The sequence below is a fragment of the Stomoxys calcitrans genome, chromosome 4, assembly GCF_963082655.1.
Source record: "Stomoxys calcitrans chromosome 4, idStoCalc2.1, whole genome shotgun sequence".
Lineage (NCBI taxonomy): Eukaryota > Metazoa > Arthropoda > Insecta > Diptera > Muscidae > Stomoxys > Stomoxys calcitrans.
Window position 1 is genome coordinate 182,526,587 of NC_081555.1, and position 23,385 is coordinate 182,549,971.

At 37.7% G+C, this 23,385-nt stretch overlaps 2 protein-coding genes across 2 annotated transcripts in view; both read left to right on the forward strand.

Annotated features, from left to right (window-relative positions):
- The window catches only part of LOC106095866 (gamma-aminobutyric acid receptor subunit alpha-2), a 32,032-nt gene extending 19,853 nt beyond the window's left edge, over positions 1-12,179 (forward strand). Inside the window, exons 2-9 of the mRNA XM_013263272.2 lie at positions 5,986-6,120; positions 6,184-6,428; positions 6,493-6,653; positions 6,712-6,839; positions 6,898-6,980; positions 7,038-7,240; positions 11,249-11,861; positions 11,915-12,179. Of these exons, the coding sequence (XP_013118726.1) occupies positions 5,986-6,120; positions 6,184-6,428; positions 6,493-6,653; positions 6,712-6,839; positions 6,898-6,980; positions 7,038-7,240; positions 11,249-11,861; positions 11,915-12,054 (1,708 nt within the window). The 3' untranslated portion in view covers positions 12,055-12,179. The remainder of the gene's footprint in view (positions 1-5,985; positions 6,121-6,183; positions 6,429-6,492; positions 6,654-6,711; positions 6,840-6,897; positions 6,981-7,037; positions 7,241-11,248; positions 11,862-11,914) is intronic.
- Positions 12,180-17,498: 5,319 nt separating this feature from the next.
- Positions 17,499-23,385, forward strand: part of LOC106095898 (gamma-aminobutyric acid receptor subunit beta-like) — a 30,615-nt gene continuing 24,728 nt past the window's right edge. The window contains exon 1 of the mRNA XM_013263337.2: positions 17,499-17,940. The gene's annotated coding sequence lies outside the window, so the exon portion shown is untranslated. The remainder of the gene's footprint in view (positions 17,941-23,385) is intronic.

Sequence of the window (23,385 nt, forward strand, 5' to 3'; positions counted from 1 at the left end):
ATATGAGAGTAGTATCCCCGCTGTTCCTCAATGGAATGTTCATGAGCAAATTTGGTCGGACATTTTAAAACAGATCATTGATCTCTCTTTCAGCGAAATCGGGTAATAAATGCGGCTTGTATGGGCCTGAGCCCTTAAATCGGTATATCTCGCACCTATATCCAAATATTGTCCGATTTAGAATATACTCGGTACGATTATCGAAGTGCCTAATACACCTTGCTGTGCCAAATTTCAGCGAAATTCTGCTTTAATGAGCCTTAGACCATAAATCGGGAGATGGGTCTATATCAAGATATAATTCGACTGACGGACAGACTGACTGAAGCTGATTAATTAATTTGTATCTTCTACAAATATGGCTGTTCCAAAATTTCTTTGTACCATAGAAAGGTGTTGAAAAACAGAAAATTTTGAGGTTTAACTGAAAAACAAACAGAGAAGCCCATAAAGGGTTAAAAATTTTATAAAAAAAAATTTTTTATGAAGAAATTTTTTAAAAATTTTTGGATGTTTGTTTGTGCTTCATTTTTTTTGGTCTTAAAATCTTATTGAGATTCCATTGCAGTTTTCATTGTTTTCTATTGAAAGAATAGCATAGCAAAAAACATTTAAAAGTCAGCAAAAGTATGGTGATTTCATAGTTTTAAAATTTATGAATTTCTGCATCACACGGATCTAAATTCATATTCTTTTTATACCCTCCGCCATAGGATGGGGGTATACTAATTTCGTCATTCTGTTTGTAAGACCAAATAAAGTACATATATTCTTGATCGTCATGTCATTTTAGGTCGATCTAGTCATATCCGTCCGACCGTCCGTCCATCTGTCTGTCGAAAGCACGCTAACTTTCGAAGGAGTAAAGCTATCCGCTTGAAATTATGCACAAATACTTTTTATTAGTGTAGGTCGGTTGGGATTGTAAATGGACCATATCGGTACATGTTTGGATATAGCTGCCATAATGAAATTTTACACGACGTGTTTTGTTATGATATACAACAACTGTGACAAGTATGGTTCACATCGGTCCATAACCTGATATAGCTGCCATGTAAACCGATCTTGGGTCTTGACTTCTTGAGCCTCTAGAGTGCGCAATTCTTATCCGATTTGAATGAATTTGGCACGTCGTATTTTGTTATGATATCCAACAAATGTGCCAAGTATGGTTCAAATCGGTTCATAACCTGATATAGCTGTCACATAAACAGATCTGGGGACTTGACTTCTTGAACTTCTAGAGGGCGCCATTCCTATCCGATTTTGCTGAAATTTTACATGACGTATTTTATTCTAACTTTCAACAACTGTGTCACATAAGTTTCAAATCGGTTCATAACCTGATATAGCTGTCATATAAACCGATCTGGGATCTTGACTTCTTGAGCCTCTAGAGGTCGCAATTATTATCCGATTTGCTTGTTTTAGTTTTTACATGCACTAAAACATATATAGTTGCCAAAAAGTATGTGGACTTTTTTTAATAGGATCGAACATGAATATTTCGGTGGTGGATATAAAAATATCGATCTTTGACCCTATAATGCGCATACACATATTTTTGCTTGCCGTACCAAACAAAATCAATCTAACAATGTCAGTTTGTCTGCCAAAATCACAGCAACTAACAGACCTGACTTCGTAATCCCCTGAAGGCCTGGTTTTCGCACTCACAATCACATTTTCATTCGATCTAGCAATGTCCGTCTGTCTGTCAGTCCGTCTGTACATGCTGATTTGTAATGAAAATTAATTGTAATTCAACCTGTCCCTCTGTCTGTCTGCCTATCTGTCTGTTGGTCTATTTGTTCGTCTGTCTGCCTCTCAGTCATGTCATATAGTTTTTACGTATAGTTAGGATTGTAGTTCCCTGGAAATTATCGTAAAAATATCATATTTGTGAGTCAAATTGAAATTGTAACTATAAAACTTCTTAAGATCCTAAAATCAGTGCATATGTATATGTGTTTAAGAGTATGTGTTGTGATAAAGTTGTATACTTCAGCGAAATTAAGTTTTATATGACCCTGGCTTCCCTAACCAATATTACTATTGCGTAGTTTTTTTAATAACACAAAATTTATAGTTTCAAAAAATTAAATATATTTAGCAAGAAAATTTATTTAACAAAACTATGTGCAGTTTCTCCCATCAAGAACATGAAACAAATGCAGCAAGCAATTTGAATAAAAACAAAAAATAAGGAAACACACACCAATGCCAAGTGTGGCAAACAATGGCAGACTAAGACTAAGAAAAGGATGTCCGCGTTTGCCACACAATATTTTCTTTATTTTTGCAGCAAACAAAAGGAATTGAGTGGAAAACATGATTTAATAGTTTCGTGGAGTGCTTAATAAGGGCGTAATGGGAAATGTTACAAAGCTGTGAATACCTTGGCCTCCATATATGGAAGCGTGTATAGACCCCTCCCCATAGGGACAGTCGAATGGTGCTTGCCGTTACGACAAGGGAGTCTGTCACACCATGAGCAAGCTATTTGAAATTCATTTCAGAGTTCTGACAAATGTAACACTTTGAATTATTTCTCCTTCTGAGTGTCCACCATTGTTTGGTGTTAAAGATGGCAAAGGAATAAACTGTTCGTGCAGCACTACCGCCTTGTGTCACCGGAACAAGGCATGTGGGAAGGGCTAACCTCTTCCACATTGTCATTATTTTGGTGGATTTTTACGAGTCTCTTGAGACACTTTGCTTTTAAGTCACAATCTATGCTTTTTCGTGTTCTCTTCTCGTTGTTATCATTTGTGCTGATTGTTGGAGGAACCAAACAAAAACAAAACGCACACTGTTCTAATGACGATGAACGAGATCAAGTCTTTTAGTTCAAATTAGAATTGACATCAAACATTGAGACTGCTGCCAACACTAAGGACTCAGCAAGCCACCAGTCCGCCATACATGTGCAGAGAGCTGTGAGCAGTGCTGGTAATTTTCGCCGGTGTCACGGTTTCCTTATGGAAACCTAGATTTTAGAGTAAAACACTTGTGGGTGGTACCCCAGTCAATTCGGAAACAAGATATGCGAGTAATTAGAGAAAGTAAAGCAAAACCCTTAAAAGAAGAATGAGATGGTTTTTGCGAATACATTTTTTTCTACCACAAAATCAGTAATAACACTATGCAGCAAAACTATAGTTACTATTTTGTGAAACGATGATAAAAAAAATGATTTTTTATTAAAAAATTAAGGAAAGGCAAAATTCGGGCGAAGCCGACTATGCCCACACACTAGGGTATGTGTGTGGGCATAGTCAGAAGTGGAAATTGGGGGCTATATCTTATTCTGATCCGAATTTAATGGACAGCGGTGGAGGCTTACAGATGTGTTATAAAAAAATCTCTGTCAAATTTGAGCAAAAGTGTAAAAAAATTTTAATAACATCGGCTCAATATGTGCATCAAGGGTGGTGTATATGTACACGGAAACTTAATATAAATCTGAACCGATTTTGATGAAATATAATAAAAAAAAAAACAAGTAAGAAGGCGATAAGTTCGGCCCGGCCGAACTTTGGATACCCACCACCGTTTCGTCAAAATCCGGTGAAAAATGCATACCATATGCCCCATAGCAGCTATATCGAAACATATCCGGTTAAGACCAAATACTTATAAGTACAAGTCATTGTTCAATTGTGTATAACAAAATATTGGTCTTTTAAGTAGATACATATAAAAATAAGTAGCTATATATAAAAATAACACGACACTGATGTCGAAAAACCTAACATAAGTCACTGTGTCAAATTTCAGTGAAATCGGAATATAAATTTGAGTTTTATGGGGCCAAGACTATAAATAAAGAAATCGGTCTGCATGGCAGCTATATCCAAATCTGGACCGATTTGGGCCAAGTTTCGAAAAAATGTCGAAGAGCATAACACAACTCACTGTCCCAAATTTCGGCGACATCGGACTAAATGCGCCTTTTATGGGCACAAAACCTTAAGTCGAGAGATCGGTTTATATAGCAGCTATATTCAAATCTGAACCGATCTGGGCCAAATTGAAGAAAGATGTCGAAGAGCCTAACACAACTCACTGCCCCAATTTTTGGTGACATCGGACAATAAATGCACCTTTTTTGACCCCAAAACCAAATCGAGTGATCAGTCTATATGGCAGGTATATACAAATCTGAACCCATCTCTGCCATATTGCAAAAGTATGTCGAGGGACTTTACTTAACTCACTGCCCAAATTTCGGCAACATCGGACAATAAATACGCCTTTTTTGGGCCCAAGACCTCAAATCGATAGATCGGTCTATATGGCAGCTATATCCAAATATGGACCGATCTGGGCCATATTGCAGAAGTATGTCGTGGGGCTTAACTTAACCCACTGTTTTGAATTTCAGCGAAATCGGATAATAATTGTAGCTTTTATGGGCCAAAGACCCTAAATCGGCGGATCGGTCTATATGGGGGCTATATCAAGATATAGTCCGATATAGCTCATCTTCGAACTTATCCTGCTTTTAAGCAAAAAGAGAATCTGTGCAAAGTTTCAGCTCAATATCCCTATTTTAAAAGACTGCAGCGTGATTTCAACAGACGGACGGACGGACATGTCTAGATCGTTTTAGATTTTTACGCTGATCAGGAATATATATATGTTATAGGGTCGGAAATGGATATTTCGATGTGTTGCAAACGGAATGACAAAATGAATATACCCCCATCCTTCAGTGGTGGGTATAATTATATCGAGGGTCACAAGAAAATAGAGCCTGTCCAATTTCAACAGAATCGGTTAACAAATAACCCCATTATTGGAATATTACTCAAAACTGGATGAATTTATATATGGGAGCTATATCCAAATCTGAACCGATTTCGACCAAACCCCTTAAATATTGTGGTAGCTGTAGAGAAAAGTATTATGCCAAATTTTGGGGACATTGATCAATAAATGCGCTTCTAATGCTTCTATAAGTGAAAATCGGGAGCTATATTTAAATCTGAACCAATTTCTATGAAATTCACAAGTAAAGTCAAGAGTCATAAAAAATCCATCAAAAATGCCAAATTTCAAGTGATCGGTTAAAGACGAAGTTATTGCAATATTTGTCCAAATCGGACGAACATGTATGTACATATGAGATATATTCAAATCTGAACCAATTTTTTCAATTTCAATAGACTGCATCTCTCAAAAAAAACCTTTGCCAAATTTGAATATGATCGGATGAGAGACGGACATAGCAGACAGACAGACGGACATAGCTAAATCAAATCACAAAGTGATTCTCAATCCCATGATAGCCGGTTGTACGAACCGGATTGATCCGATTGAATCCTTCATCGGCAAGGGCTGCCGCCGCGTTGTACAATACACTGCTACAACAACAACAACAAAGTAATTCTGAATCGATCGGCATACTTACAACAACAAAATGCACTAAGTTCTAATATCCTGCACCACAATAGTGGTGTAGGGTACAAAAATCTGTTTAAGTGGGAGCGAAATCTAAATCTACAACGGTTTGAAGAACTCGCAATAAATTTTTAAAGACTAGCTTTACACGGTACAAATTTTTGACAAAAGGATGATTGCAAGAACATGACTATGAGCCCTAAAAGAGTTAGGACGATCATCAGAATATATATTTTTTAAAGAAGTCTTAGACCAATTATTAACAAACGGAATAAAGAAGTAAGCTTTCCTCTAAAATGGTAGAAAAATCTCTGAAAATAGAGCTGTCTTAGAAAAATTCTAGAACGAGTCAGGGAAGAAGTATAACTATGCGGTTATGATTGACGTAAAGTGGATGAACGAAACTAGTTAAGTAAAATGTTTCTCGTGATACAAGGTCATTTGTTAGGAGCATATTCGCTTGTTGAAAATCAGCAACTTCAAAGAGCTCCCTCTCCTTCTTCTTTCCCAAAATTACAAATTCAATAAATTTTGGAAAAATGCATGTCCCCATCAACTTATATTCTCTTGTTCCAGTGTAATAGTCCTGGTGGGATTTTTGAAACTACATTGTCATGGCATACCAACGACTACTTGGATTTCTCTGGAACAAAACTGGACCAACAGCAACGGAATTGAAGCTTCCATCAATACCAACGACAATGAAGAAAGGTAAGTGAGAACTTCATTTTTCAGGAGAATGAAATTTTGTACCGTTTTAACCTCCAACATTAGCTCGGAGGAGAACAAAAGAGGATATGTCGATGCTGGCACATTCCGAAAGAGACGTTTTCCTGGAGACTATTCCACTACCCAGAGGTCAACCGTATTTCAAAGCAGCCCAAATAAAAATGGAACGGATCCGATAAATATGCGCAAGCGTACCGCATCCACCGATATGCTTAGCCGTAACATTTCCATGTTATTGGAAAATCTCTTGAAAAGCTATGAACAGTCTCAGCTGCCTACACATGGCCAAGGTATACATATCTGAGAAGCCTTTCTAAGATTTTTTATTTAATTTTTATACCAATATTGCAACAGGTGTGCCTACAGTGGTACGTACCAATATACTGATACGCAGCATGGGTCCTGTGTCCGAACTGGATATGGACTATTCCATGGATTGTTATTTTCGCCAATACTGGAAAGATAAACGTCTCAGCTTTCAAGGGCCCATTAAAAGTTTGTCACTAAGCATAAAGGTCGCCAACTTTCTTCTTTATTTGGCAACTCATTGTGAAGCTTACATTTCTATTTCAGATGCTGGAACGAATTTGGAGACCGGATACTTATTTCTACAATGGTAAACATTCCCACATACATACCATAACGGTGCCAAATAAATTATTGCGCTTGGATCAGGATGGTGGTATTTTGTATTCCATGAGGTATGTCTTAGAAAAACGAAATTAATAACTAAATTCTAAATATAAGTTCATTATTGAGGTTAACGATTAAAGCCACTTGTCCCATGGAATTAAAAAATTTCCCCATGGATCGCCAGTCATGCCCACTCATTTTTGGTAGCTGTAAGTATGAAATAAGGAATATTTTGGCAAACAATTTTTAATACGCTTTCATATTAGATGGTTATACTAGTCAGCAGTTGGTTTACGAATGGAAAGGAGGCGACGAGGCTGTCTCATTTGTACCCGGCATGACTTTAAACCAGTTCGATCTGATCAGTATGAGGAGTCGAAATCTAACCTATGCCAGAAGAGAGGGAGACTTTTCAACTTTACATGTTGCCTTCAATCTTAAACGTCATACAGGATATTTTCTCATACAGGTAATGCAAATTTGCAAATTTTGCCCATGAGAATTCCACTAAAGAACATGGGCAAACTTCTCACATATCAATGAGTGCAGTCCGATTCAAGTTTAAGCTCAATGATAAAGAGCGTCCTTTTTAAAGCCGAGTCCGAACGGTGTGCCGCAGTGCGACACCCTTTTAGAGAGAAGTTTTACATAGCATAGTACCACACAATTATTGCCAGCATTAGGAGGGGATAACCACCGCTGAAAATTTTTTCTAATGGTCTTGCTAGAATTCGAACCCAAGCATTCAGCCTCATAGGCGTACATGCGACGACTTTGAATGTAAGGACGATAAAGAATATTACAATGTGTGTAAATGGAATAACAAAATTAATCAAAGTGTGGCGGGCAACGAGGCGGCCGACAATCTTATTGCCGCAAATTTTGCTATGGAATTAGAGAGAACTACAGTGGCTGATTATTACGCGAAACAGGACGCCGAATATCCTGGGGCTAAGAAAGCATGACTTAGAATTGCTAAAATGACCTGACTGGTCATTGCATTGCATTGGTCAGGTGTTTGACATAGCGTTGGAGAGATAGACTCGCCAGTCGGGAAATTGTTGTGTCCCGCAATTACGAGGAGAAGCCACAGGATAATGGGGGAACGCCTCTTTCCGAGCCTGGATTCCCTGGATACAGTCTCTTCGCCCTTCTTGTCTTATGCGTTAGTTTTTCTGTCCTTGTTTGCTGTCTTGTATCGTTTTATACCCACCACCGAAGGATAGGAGTATATTCATGTTATCATTCCGTTAGCAACAAATCGAAATATCCATTTTCGACCCTATAAAGTATATATATTCTTGATCAGCGGAAAAATCAAAGACTATCTAGCCATGTCTGTCCGTCTGCCTGTTGTGATCACGTTACAGTCTTTAAAAACAGAGATATTGAGGTGAAACTCTGCACAGTTTTTTTTGTCCATAAACCGGCTTAGTTCGAAGATGGGCTTTATCGGACTATATCTTCATATAGCCCCCACTTAGACTGATCAGCCGATTTAGAGTCTTAGGCCCAAAAAAGCCACATTTATTATCCGATTTTGCTGAAATTTAAGACAGTGAGTTGTGTTAGGTCCTTCGACATTATTCTCTAATTTGTCCCAGATCGGTCCAGATTTGGATATAGCTGTCATATAGACCAATCTCTCGATTTACGGTTTTTGGGCCATTATAATCCCATTTCCGATTTCGCCGAAATGGGACAGTGAGTTGTGTAAGGCTATTCGGCATTTTTCTGAAACTCGGCCCAAATCGGTCCAGATTTGGATATAGCTACCATATAGAACGATATTTCGATTTAAAGTCTTGGGCTTACTTATGTTTTCGACATCCAGTAAAGTAAGACAAAAGTCTGGCGGTGCCGGCTGTATAAAACCCAGCACCTAACCAATAAGTCCCAATTGGGAGCTATATCTAATTCTGAACCAATTTTGATGGACCTTGCGAAGATTTTCAGATGGGTTTTAGTACCCGTATTAAATTTCGAGCAAATATGTTGAAATTGTAAAAACTTCGGCTCTATAAGTGCAAACAGGGCCATGTATATATACATATGGAAGTTAAAAATTAACCTGAACTGATTGTCATAAAATTTAACAAAAAAGTCCACAGTTGTAAGGGAGTTAAATATGTTCGTGACAATGTTCGTGACAATCGGTTGACAAATGACAACATTATTGCAAATTATTTAATATCGGGCAAACATACATATTAGAGCTATATCTACATCTACGCCGATTTCGACAAAACTCCTGAGTTATTATGGTAGTCGTCTAGGAAAGTCTTGTGCACAATTTTGAGAAGATTGGCTATTAAATGCTATAGAAGTGAAAATCGGGCGATATATTTAAAGGGAGCTATATCCAAATCTTAACCGATTTCTGTGAAATTCATCAGAGGTGTCAAGAGTAATAAGAAAATCCTTCCTGTCGAATTTTGAGAGAATCGGTTAACAAATGACCACATTATTGCAAAATTGCTCAAAATCGGAGGAACATATATGAGAGCTGTATCTAAATCTGAACCGATTACCATCAAACTTTTTAGATATTGTGGTAGTTGTCGAGGATAGCGTTGTGCAAAATTTTTGGGAAGATTGGCCATTAAATGCCCTTACAGTGGCTCTAGAAGTGAAAATCAGGCAATATATATTTTTAAGCTATATCAAAATCTGAACCGATTTCTATGAAATTTACCGGTTGTATTAAGAGCTCAAAGACAATTTTTTCTGTCAAATTTCGAGAGAATCGGTTAATAAATGACCACATTATTGCAATATTACTCAAAATCGGACGATCATATATATGGGAACTATATTAAAATCTGAACCGATGTTTTCCCATTTCAATAGCCTTCGTCTCTTGGCTATAAAAAATGCATGTGCCTGACCTGAAGATGATTTCGACCTGCACTCACAACAAATTAAGATGGAAAGAAAGACAGACGGACATAGCTAAATCGAATTCTAAGTCTATCAATGGGTTTAGCTCTCTTCCTTCTAGACGTTACAAGCAAATGCACTATGTCATAATACCTTGTACCACAGTAGTGGTGTAGGGTATAAATTGTGCATTATATAGAGAGATATTGTGGCCCGCTTTGGACTAAAATTCCTTTATTTTGTACATCTGTCAACCAATCTTTACGAAATTTGGCATAGACGACTCTTAATACAACCGCAGAATTTTATGGAAATCAAGTCAGATTTAGATTTAACTCCCATATATATGCAAGCTTGATTTTTACTTAAAAAGCCATAGCAAGCAGTTTAGTCAACAAATATTCCCCAAATTTTGCAGATTGTTTTCATTAGCACCTAACACTTGCTAAATATGGTTAAAATCGGTCCAGATTTGGATACAGTTGTCATAAAGAAGCACCACCTAAATTTCACTAATGGATACATAACAAGCAGCTTTGTCAAGCGGTTTTTAAAGAAAATTGCTACTTAAAAGATGTTTGCACCTCTCACAACACATGAAATTTTGTTGTAATCGGTATAGATTTAGATATACATGCATGTATAGGCATTTATTGAAAAATCTTTACAAAATTTGCCACAAGAAAGTCCTTTTTACATCGCACTATAACTGATTTTGGGACGTACAATTCAAAGTACTTGTAAAGTTTTACCTATCAATGAGTGCAATACAATTCGAGTTGAAGCTCCTTTCTATAGCCGAGTCTGAACGGCGGCGGCGGCAGTGCGACACCTCTTTGGAGAGAAGTTTTTATATGGCATAGAACAAATATTGCCAGCATTAGGAGGGGAAAAATACTGCTGAAAAGTTTTTCTGATGGTCTCGTCAGGATTCAAACCCAGGCGTACAGCGTCTAGGCGAACATACTAACCTCTGCGCACGTTTACCTCCCTTTAGATATGTGAAACATCAAAAATCTTTTGACCACTTGACCACCCATAGTGCGTCGCCTTATACTGCAATGGTGTGACTTCCTCCTACCGTCTCTTCATTCTCCCCTCGTCTAACCTGCTAAGTAAGTAAGATATGTTGCTGCTATGTTAAATTTAGAGGAAGACAATGTCAGGAGCCCATGAGACACTACGCTGTGGTAATCAATGGACAAGTGAGCAAAACCTCTTCATTTGATAGAACTTTAATTGCGAGGTTTATTATCTTGGAAGTTCTGGAGTTATATATTCATCAGCAGTTAAATTGCATTCGCCGTCTACAGTTCAGACATGGGGCGGATTGACCTCTTGGGCAAAGAAGGGCTCAATCTTCATGAAAATATTACAAATTAAGATACGGATGTTTATAAAGGCTCAACTAGGCCCATATAGATTAATTTATTCTCTCTATGGTATGTTACAGATGTTGTCGCAGTTACGTCCCAAAATCATTGACTTCTCATTTTTCCTCTTGAATGTAGCTTCCAACAATAACTTTATTTAGATAAGACTGAAACTTTGTATAAAATGATTTAAAGTACATCACTTCTTACACTACACCATACAGGTCTACGTGCCTTGCATTCTGATTGTTGTGTTGTCTTGGGTGTCATTCTGGATTCATCGCGAAGCTACCAGTGATCGTGTTGGACTTTGTGTCACTGCAGTGCTCACTTTGTCGACCATCAGCTTGGATTCGCGCACCGATTTGCCAAAGGTCAAATATGCCACAGCCTTGGACTGGTTCCTTCTGATGAGTTTCCTCTACTGCATAGCCACTTTGTTGGAGTTTGCCGGTGTTCACTATTTCACAAAGGTTGGCAGTGGCGAAGTTCCAACCATTAGCGAAGATGAATGGGAGGATATTGAAGATGAAGAGATCGATGAGGATATCGACAAGGATATTGAATTGCCCTCGATGCGAGAAAGCAATGAGTCCTTGGCAACAGATGTGTGTCAAGTTCAGCCGGGGGGATTTCGCAAACGCAATGCCATGATATGTCCAATTTACAATGATCCCACGCATATATTTCAATGTCCTTCGTCGCACGCTTCCACGATGGAGAGGACCACACAAACCGAGCCACCAGTCTTATCCAGAGCCAGACAGATGTGGTTGTGTTTTATAGGCGATGTGAAGTTTCGCAAACAAAGGGAGCGAGATGCAGCTGTGCAAAAGGGTAAGCAATATGATGTTGAATTAAAAGTCTTTATACCACCGCTCTATTTTCAGGAATGCGTTACGTGAATAGCGTTTCATTGATTGATCGCATTGCCCGTGTAGCCTTCCCCATGTCCTTTGCCTTGTTCAATCTGCTCTACTGGGTGGCTTATGGCATGTTCAAAAAGGACTTTACATGGCCCAAAGGATAAGCATTTCAACACTCTCAATTGTTTCTAAAGTGAAGCTGATTGCAGCGTCTCTTATCCATATGATTGTTTGCATGAAAAATATTATTAACAAATAATAAATAAAGTCATTGTTCAAAAGCTCTAAATACATCGTGACTTATTTCGTCTTGCTTCTTGTCAACATGGTGGCTGGTAAATATTTATCCCAATCAATCCAAGTTGGCGAATGTTGACAATTACACATGTCACACAAACCTCGAGACGTCGCATGCCTCTTTTAAATGGTTGATGTTTTTTTTTTGCATTTGCCACAAGACTCAGCATTATCGTAGTTGATGAAACACCTATCCAGCCCAATATTGACTTCATTTAGCTCTGCAAATATGGGGCAAATCAATCATAGCTGCTTTAGATTTGTTTAATAAATAGAAGAACTTTTGTGGAAGTTTAAATCGAAATTTACCTTTTGTAACCACACCTTAGCAATGAGTCAAAGTCTCAAAGAAAATAAACAGAAAAAGCAACATTGAATGATGTTCATAGGGGAAAGGAGCACATCAATTACTCATATATTCCTCTGAAATGTAAAATCGTCTGTTGGTTTGTTCTTTAATACAAAATTAAAAACATCAAACTTTTCAGGGGGGTGCTTAGCCCACCTTTAATACAAGAAAAAATTGGACAGATAAACAGACAGATGGAGATAGGTTAATTAAATCAGAAAACGATCGGCGTACTAAGAATAGGCCAAGTTCTTATTATTCTTAGCGTTGCAAACAATTGAAAAACTGCAAATTTCACCATGACCATTCCATTAAGCAACAAAAGATATACTTCTCTCATATTGTCGACCCCAAATCAGCTTGGCGCAGACGGACACCAATTTAACAGAGAAGCTTACCCGGCCGATTACCTGAGATAAATTCCTCGCTAGTGTAACCAGAACTATTTACTAGAGGATAACCTCTGCTGAAAAATTTTTGTGGTATTCTCGTCGCGATTTGAACCCAAGCATTCAGCGTCAAAGACGGCGCACAATGCCGAATCATGGAAACCACCACCTAAGATGCTCCTAAAAATATACTCAAATGAGCTTGAAGTTGAAGGGCATATGTGAACTAGAGCTGTAAAGCTATCGATTTTCGCTTAATTCGATATTTTTAGTATCGACAAGTTTGTTAAAAATAATATAAAATATTCGTATTTTCAAAGAAAGCTTTTTAAACAACGTAAATTCGACCAAAACGAAGCTTGAATACCCACTACTTACCAGGATACCTGTACAACAGCCAATCAGCTATACTGGAGCTATATTGGGGAGAGATTGATTGGCCGGGCTTCGATCAAAGTTATATTAAAAGCGCCTTACAAATGTTTCGTCTGAGAACTGTAAACCCTTTTTGAGTCTTTGCCCTACTGCGTAACACTATCACCCTAAGTTGGAATTTTCCACACCAAAGACCTTGACCCAGTAACCACAGTGTTATAAGCTCAATTTTTGTTGGTGGATGACTATTATTAAGAAAGTGAATAGGACAAAATGATTGCGGTTTTTAAGGGTTAAAGAAGTGAAACCGCGAGTTTTGGGGAATTCAGACACGAAATTTCATCGTGATTGCGGTTTCTTGGAGGTTAAAAAACCGTACCACATTTCAGCGGGCAACAGTTGTGGATTCTAGATGCCCAAGAATTCAAACATACATAATTGCCTTTTATTGCAATACTCACACTTCAAGTGTTTGTTTTTTTTTTTTTTTGTTTATCCACCACCTTAGGATGACAGTATACTAATTCTGTAATTCCGTTCTGTAACACCTCGAAATATTGATCTGATACCCCAACAAGTAAATATATTCTCAATCGCCTTGATCGATATTATGAGTCAATCTAGCCATGACCGTTCATCTGTCCGTCTGACGTAATCACGATAGCGTTCGAACGAATAAGATATTCACTTTAAATTTTGCACAGATATTTCTTATGGATGTAGAACTTTGGGGATTTAAAATGGGCCAAAACGGTGCAGATTTGGACATAGCCCACATATAAACCAATCCCCAGTTTGGACTTCTTGAGCTGATCTCAATTTTTATTCGATGTTGCTGACATTTGGCACAAGGACTCCCATTCTGACTTTTAAATAGCAGTGCGGAGTATGATCCGAAGGGGTCTGTAAACTGATATACCCCCCATACAAACCGATCCCCGGATTTTACTTCTTGTGCCCCTGGAACCATTAGGTTTTATCTGATTTGACTTAAATTTGTCAAATGACTTCTGTTCTGCCTTCCAATTTCAGTGCAGAATATGATCTAAATCGGTCTATAAACTAATATAACCCCCATAAAAACCTATACCCGGATTTGACTTCTTAAGCTCTTAAAACGCCTTAGTTTTCATCCAATTTGGCTGAATCTTGGCCCAAGGTCTTCTGTTCTGACCTCCAATATCAGCGCCGAGTATGATCTTAATCGGTCAATGAACTGGTATACCCCCATTACAGAATGTGACTTCTTAAGCCCCTAGAAGCCTCAATTTTCACCTAATTTGTCTGAAATTGCAGAATGATATTTGCTATTACTTCCAGCATCCATGCTAAGTATGATTCGAATAGTATGATATACTGATATAGGCCCCTTTAATGCCGATCCACCGATATGACTACTTGAGATCATAGCAGCCGCAACCAATTCCCGATTTGTTTGTTGTTAAATAATTCAAATACGAACTGAGTTAATAAAGGCAAATTTTTACCGGAATCCATGGTGGTGAGCACCCGTGATTCGGGCTGGCCGAACTTTACACGTTTTTGCCACTTTACACGAATGCCACAATAAAGGATAAACTCGTATCATTTTGTTATTATACCCTCCACCATAGGATGGGGGCATACTAATTTAGTTATTCTGTTTTTAACTCCTCAAAATATTCGTCTCAGAGCCCATAAAGTTTATATATTCTTGAACGTCATGACATTTTATGTCGATCTAGCCATGTCCGTCCGTATGTCCGTCTGTCTGTCGAAAGCACCCTAACTTTCGAAGGAATAAAACTAGCCGCTTAAAATTTAGCACAAATACTTCTTATAGCTGTAGGTCGGTTGGGATTGTAAATGGACCATATCAGTCCATGTTTTGATGTAGCTGCCATATAAACCGATCATGGATCTTGGCTTCTTGAGCCACTACAGGGCACAATTTTTATCCGATTTGGCTGAAATTTAGCATGAGTTGTTTTTTTATGATTTTCAACAACTGTGTTAATTATGGCTGAAATCGGTCCATAACCTGATATAGCTGTCATATAAACCGATCAAAGGTCTTGACTTCTTGAGCCTCTAGAGGGCGCAATTCCTATCCGATTAGGCTGAAATTTTGCACGACATGTTTCGTCATGACATGAGGAAAGCTGCCATATTAACTGATTTTGAATCTTGACTTCTCGAGCCACGCAATTCTTATCCGGTTTGGCTGATTTTTTGCATAAGGTGTTTTGTTATGATTTCCAACAACTGTGACAAGTACGGGTGAAATCGATGCATAACCTGATATAGCTGTCTTATAAACCGATCTGGGGTCTTGACATCTTGGGCCTTTAGAGAGCACAAATCCTATCCGATCACGCAAAAATTTTGAACGACGTGTTTCGTTATGACTTTCAACAACTGTGGTTGTTCGAATCAGTCCATAACCTGATGCAGCTGCCATATTAACCGATCTGGGATTTTGACTTCTTGAGGGCGCAATTATTATCTGATTTGGGAGAAATTTTGTACAACGGCTTCTTCCATGACCTTCAACATACGTGTCAAATATGTGTCTGAATCGATCTATAACCTAATACAGATCCCCTATAAAACGATCTCCCTTTTTACTTTTTGAGGCCTTAAAGGGGGAAACCCTTATTCGATTTGGCTGGAATTTTACACAATGACTTATACTGTGGTCTCCAACATTCATTCCATTATGGTCCGAATCGGACCAAAACTTGATATAGCTTCAATAGCACAGCAATTCTCTTCTTTTATCCTTTCCTTTCCTTTGTTTGCCTAAAAAGAAACAACGGGAAAAGAACTTTACAAATGCGATCCATGGTGGAGGGTATATAAGATTCGGCCCGGCCGAACTTAGCACGCTTTTACTTGTTTTGTTTTTATATCGTAGGCTTTCTATAAAGATGCAAAAATATATATCTAACACTGAACCGATTTCTTCCAATTTCAACAGTCTGTCCTCTGGGACAAATTGGTGTACATATTAACAAGGACAGATAGAAAGACGAGCATGACTGAATCGAATAGGAGGAATTACGTTTTTTTCTACACTTGAAGTCCAATCGGTCTATATTATGGTCTTTCTTAGCGGTTTTAAGTACAAACTAAATTGGATGAACATTTAGAGGTTTAGGGTCTCTTGAAGTCAAATCAGGGAATTGGTATCCAGCAAAAGTTTTCCTTCGAATCTAGTTTTTGGGGATCTGCATGTATTTCAAAACTGCGCCAAATGTTATGAGTTAAACATAGGGTTGTAGCCAAAAAGTGCAAAATCTTTTCCACATTTTATTACATCTTTCATTGTTGCTTAGGTTCAATAACTTAAAAATGGGATTTAAATAAATTCTTGGAAACTAGTACGAAAAACGCAACTTTAAGTTGACATTAAAAAAGTTTACAATTTAAACTATAAGGGTAAACCCGACCACCAATTGTGCAAGAATATGACGAAAAACCTTTTAAATAGTTAAAAATGGCTTTGGGAACAAATAACACTTAACCAAGGATAATCGGTTTGAAACTACAAAAAATGCGATTCATTCATAAATTCCCCAATTTTCATCCCGCTGAAGAATTTGAACTTCGTGTGTTCAATGCTATTCTAAACTACTTTCCAAAATTTAGGAATATAACTAACATTGACATTTTGGATGTACATTAAATGCTGTTCTTTTAGAATAACCCTGGGGCTGGGAGACTGCGTTTAGTGTGGGTATTAATTGTAGGACATAAAATTTCTTCGCATACCAAATTCTAACCACATCAAACTAAGAATTAAAGTTTTTAGGTGCTCAAAAATCTAATTGAAGAACCACTTTTTTTGTTATTTTTCTGTTTCATGGTGTAATTGATCTGTTTAAAAGCATAAAGAACTATCTTTGATAATTATATCATATATAACTGTTTGTCGTTAACGGGCAAACTAATTTTACTCATGAACAATCAAATTTGAAACAGTATTTGTGTCTTAACCCTTGATTTAATTCTCTCCTCATTTATTTGAATTTTACCGCCAGAGGGAGCCTGTTACACATTTACACAACCTGACATCACAGATTGTCAAAATATGCGCAGCAAAGCTTTTACCCAACACACTCTCAACAAATCTATTTCAACTCTCCGGCAAGGAAAGGCAAGACATCCTCGCAGCATCCTAAAATTGTTAGAGCCACAGCGAAAAGCTCTCTGTTGGTTCGAAACGGTTGACAGTAAAGCACGTCGAGACTCGGGGAACGCAAATTTGTACGTGCGACGCTTGCCTCAAAGAATGAAGAAAACAGTGATTGTCTCCGTCTCGCACAGATTTTAAGGAAGGAAATGTAGTGAAAATGTATCCAACACACACTCAAACGCCAAATAAAGCCAATAAAATTGGAGTGAAAGTGAAAGTGATTGAATTTTAATGCTCTTAACCAACAACCAACGAACGAGCAAACGAACACCGAAACGAGTGCTTAAGCCATAAACGCGTCACAAATCCAAAATAATTACATTGCTAATAAATACCATTAGACGACCCAAGGGATTTTACATAATCTGCTTTTGATTTCTTCTTCGGTTGATTTTCCTTGCCATTCTATTGGTGCAAATGCCCGAGAGCATAGGAGGCGATATTTCGTGTTAGCATGTTTATGGTAAGTGGTGGCATTCACAGCCAAAAACTGAAATGTTGAAGTAGGGAAGGACATTTGGTTGGCCACTACTCACAGTGGACTAGAACTTTTATGGTCTGAGAAGAAACAAAAAAAATTTAAGTGCTGACATTGAGTGCTTTGTATTAACTAAAATTCCCATAGATCATAGTTTGTTTTAATATGGAAAGGAAAAACAAGTTGATTGAAGTAGGGTACAAAGTGAGATTCTTTTTATAAAATTCCACCACCACAGAGGGCAAATAAAATGCATGGCATCGCATTGCATCGTAATGCCTGCATCGAAGGCGATAAGTGTGGATTGCAGCCGCATCAGTTTGCCCAGCACATGACAAATTGTTGCAACAAATGCAGCCGCAGCCACTGCTGTTGCTGCCGCAGTCGGCACCGCTTCGCAGCCAAAGTCTAAGCACTCTGACATCTTCATCCTTCAAGTGCACACCAAAGAGCAAAACGGCATAACGGATCTGCCGAGTTTAGTCATCTCGTCTTCGTCTTTAAGTCGTTGTGGTGCGTTGGGTTTTCTCTTCTTCGTAGCTTCCCAGCGTAATCGGCAAACGTCTGATGGCTTGTTTAATTCCTTTGATAAAGCGTTTATCCTTGGCTGTGGGATGCTTAAATGTTCTTTTCGAGGCATTCGAAAGAGTGTCATGATGCACCCACAACAAACAAACCTGTGAAAATGGGTCAAATTTGCCACAAAACAATGTCGATGTATCATCCCCCAACTTCTCTGCTGCCATTAGCCTTTGATGCTTTGGCTCTCCACAGCATTCATTCATACCAGCCAGCCAGTCAGCCAGTCTCAACCGCATTATTTTTATGGGCTTACATGAGAGTGTTTTGCCATTTAAGTGTGTGAAAATGTAAAAGTGAGCTTAGGTTTTGTGTGCTAAGATTCGAGTGTGTATGTGTGTGTGTGTGTGTGTTTATGGAGAGTCTCAAAAGCAATACTTGTTGTGGCAGAGAATCGGTCACGGTGACGTCGACAGAAGAGAGTGTCATAATAGCAGCGCTTAGGATGGTGCTTGTGCCAGCCAACCACCTTATGATGCTGATACAGCAGCTTTTTTCGTCTGTTTACTGTGCAGTTGTTGTTCACTTTCGCCTATAATTCTACTTTTATGGAAATTTATAAATGGCAATACAAACAATTTTATTTCCAGTATCGTTATGCCTGCACACATACACATGCACACACATGAATAGCCATATACACATATACACCACAATGGACCGAAACACCAAAAGATTTCGTTATATTTTTCCCATTGCCTAAGGACAAGGTTTGAAATGAACGATTATTTATCCGCACACACTCACAAACCCACCTCCATATATAGAGGCAATCTCCGTGCTAATGACAATTTAATTATTCTCACTCTTCCGCAGTGGCTTCCGGTGGACGGCATTGGGCCACCAGCGCGAGATTAGCCCCCAGCTTTTGGCAAAAACCACGACCTTAACAACATTCAAGGATTATTGTGTAGAGATAGCAAAGTTCGCTTCATTTGTTGTTGTTGTTTTTTTTAGTTTCTATGGTTTATGCATTAATTGCGAAAACTTTTATGAAATTCCACCCTTCAATGCAAATGGTAAAACAACACAAAACAGAATTGAAAGTGGGAATTTGTTAAGTGTAAACATGTGCACAAAAAAAACAGTAATAAAACATTGATTTAGATTTAAATTTAAAGAAGTAGGGAATCGAATTTAAAATTAAGATTGATATTAGGGATTTTCATTTTATTTGATCTTGAAGGCTATTAAAAATGATTTCGATAGAAGTACAATATTTTTGTAGTAAGTATGTGCATAGAATATGAAAGGTTAGCAAGGGTTCATATAACGCTGAAGGACTAGGTGAAATCCTGCCGAGGACATCAAAAACACTCACTAATGCTGACATTTAAAATTTTAAAACCTCCCTACAAATTTCGCCAAGCAACACGCCTTCAGCTTCAATTTGAATCGAACATTTAGTTCATATGGGGGAACTTTTACACCCAAATTTTTTTGTGTTAAAATATTTTTGGTTGATTCCAATAAAAGAAATGCGCCATGACTAAAACGGCCCAAATTTGGTGTGCTTTTGCATTATGAAAATTTATCCCAATACAGATGCACCGGCAGGTATGCAAATACACCCCCAAATATCCCAATATTAAATCGGGGTCAAAATTCCTCCAAAAATTTGGATTGTATTTTCATAATAAAATTTCACCCCAAACATCAACATACAAAAAGGCCCCAAAGTGTGTATTACCACCTCAAATATTCTGTTGTTGCGTACAGTGAACATTTGAGGTGTAATTTCATAGATGATTTATCGAACTTCAAAAATTAAAGTCTTAAAAGTAACCTCAAAAAAGAACGTCTAAGTCAAGAATTCCATGCTACTTACATAATCCCTAATTGTTTTCAATACCACGCCCCTAAGCTGCTTCATGTCTGGTATTGGGTCCCTATCTAAATGCCGGGGTCTTTTACCCGCGAAAACCGGACAATGACATAGGAAATGCTCCAATGTCTTCTCATATTCCCCGCAAGCTCCACACACTATCACTACCTCACGCATTCCATATTCGCCCGGATCTCCTCCTGCAGGACCGTATTATGGTCACAATTTATCCATCTGTTCCTTAGCATATGGTTTCTGCCAGTCTCTAAGGACTGGTCTTAAGTTTGGGACAGTGTGTCGGTCAACACGCTGTTAAACGCCCACTCGATGTCAATGCATACCGCCAATGTGTAATTCTTGGCTTCGAAGGATTCTTCTATTTTATATACAACCTTGTGCAGGGCAGTCTTCACCGACCTTCCGTTGACATAGGCATGCTTATAGCTCTCTAGTCCTTTGGTGTCGCATAACTTTAGAACTGATAAAAAAAAAAACGCCGTCGATAATAATAATTTCCGTGCATTGGTTAATTTTTTTTTTTTTTTGAAATATTTTTATTGTACGTTGCAGAAATCGCAGTAGCGGAGAATAATTTTGAAAAATTCTTTGATTTTTATACCCTCCACTATAGCATTGGGTATACTTATCTCGTCTATGTTTTGTTATAGCTGCCATATAAACCGATCTTGGGTCTTGACTTCTGGATTGCGCAATTCTAATCCGATTTGGTTGAAATTTAACACGTTGTTTTGAATCACTTCCAACAACTGTGCTATATATGGTTCAAATCGGTTCATAACCTGATATAGCTTCCATATAAACCGATCTCCCGATGAGACTGCTTAAGCTTCCAGAGAGCGCAATTCTTATCCCATTTGGCCGAAATTTTGCACATATCTTTGAAGAACGACTTCCAACAACTGTACTAAGTATGGTCTAAATTGGTCCATAACCTGATATAGCCGCCATATAAACCGATCCCCCGATTAGACTTCTTTCTAATCGATCAATTCTTGTCCGATCTCCCAATTTGACAGTCTGAGTCACCGGAGGGCACAATTCTTACTTTATTAGCCTGAAATTTTGGATGTGGTATTTTTCTATGACTTTTAACAGCCGTGACAAGTACAGTCCATATCGGTCAATAACTTGATGTAGCTCATAGATATATTCAAAAAGTCATTCAAAGAACTTGACGAATGCGATCCACGCTGGAGGCTCGGCTCCACAGAATTTAGCACGCTTTTACTTGTTTAAAAATATTTTAATTTTGTCGGAAACCGTTACAGGCAAAAATATTTTGAAAATCCCTTGTTTTGTAAAATTATTTCGAAATTTTTGGAAGTGCCAGAAAGTGCCGCAGTCGTAAAATATTTTTATAAACGGCGCGATTTTTTTACGAAAAATATTTTTAAAGACTGTGCCATTTTTTGGAAATATTTTTCATTTTTTTTTTTTGACATGTTACAAAATGACGCAGTCAAAAATATTTTAAAATGTAACACGATTCTTTGAAAATATTTTTAGTTTTCTTGGACGTATAAAGCATTGCAATTTTTTAAAAATATTTTTCCCTTTTTTTAGAGTTGTCACAAAGTGCCGCAGGCCAAAATATCTCAAAAATTGTGCGTTTTTCGAAAACATTTCAAAATTTTTTAATGTTACTGAATTGCCACAAAGAGCTGCAGGAGAAAAATATTAAAAAAATCGTTCGATTTTAATACCCATCACCGAAGGATGGGGATATATTCATTTTGTCATTCCGTTTGCAACACATCGAAATATCCATTTACGAGCCTATAAAGTATATATATTCTTGATCAGCGTAAAAATCTAAGAGGATCTAGACATGTCCGTCCGTCTGTCTGTTGAAATCACGCTACAGTCTTCAAAAATAGAGATATTGAGCTGAAACTTTGCACAGATTTTTTTTTTTTTTTTTGTCCATAAGCAGGCAATGTTCCAAGATGGGCTATATCGGACTATATCTTGATTTAGAACCCACATAGACCGATCCGCCGATTTAGGGTCTTAGGCCCAAAAAAGTCACATTTATTATCCGATTTTGCTGAAATTTGAGACATACTTCGTCAATTTGGCGCATATCGGTTCAGATTTGGACAGTAAGTTCGCCGAAATTTGGGACAGTAAGTTAAAATAAGTTCATCAATATGGCACAGATCGGTCCAGATTTGTATGTAGCTGCCATATCGACCGATCCTCCGATTTAGGGTTTTAGGCCCATAAAAGGCGCATTTATAATCTGAAATTTTACACAGTGACTTATGTTAGGCTTTTCGATATCCGTGTCGTATAAGATTCAGATCGGTTTATTCTTAGATATAGCTACTAAAAAGTCCAATATTTTGTTACACACAATTGAACAATGACTTGTACTTATTATTGGTCCAAATCGGAACATATTTCGATATAACTACTATGGGAAATAAGGTATGCAATTTTCACCGGATTTTGATGAAAGGTGGAAAGGCTCGAGGTGGTGGGTTCGTCCCGGCCGAACATAACGTCTTTTTACTTGTTTAATAAAATCTTTACATTTTTTGGGACGAGTCACAAGGTTCTCATCTCATAAGAGATTAATTAATTAAAAATAGCGCAACTCTGTGAAAATATTTTGAAATTTTTTTTATGTTGCAGAATGCGCCGTCGTCGATAATATTTTCAAACGCGAATTATTTTAAAAATTAGTTTTGTTATGATAATTCAAATTATTACTTGTTTCACAATGCAAAAAATTGCCCTTGCTTATTTAAATTTTAGAAAATGTGCCCCAATTTGTTGCATTGTTTTGTTGTTTCCAACCGACATCTAACTGTTCTAATATTTGCATTGTTTCTTGTGTTGAACTGGGCTTTATTTACTTCAAAATTTATTATACCCACCACCGTAGGATAGGGGGTATATTCATTTAGTTATTCCGTTTGCAACACATCGAAATATCAATTTCCGACCCTACAACGTATGTATATTTCGGATCATCGTAAAATTCTAAGACGATTAAACCA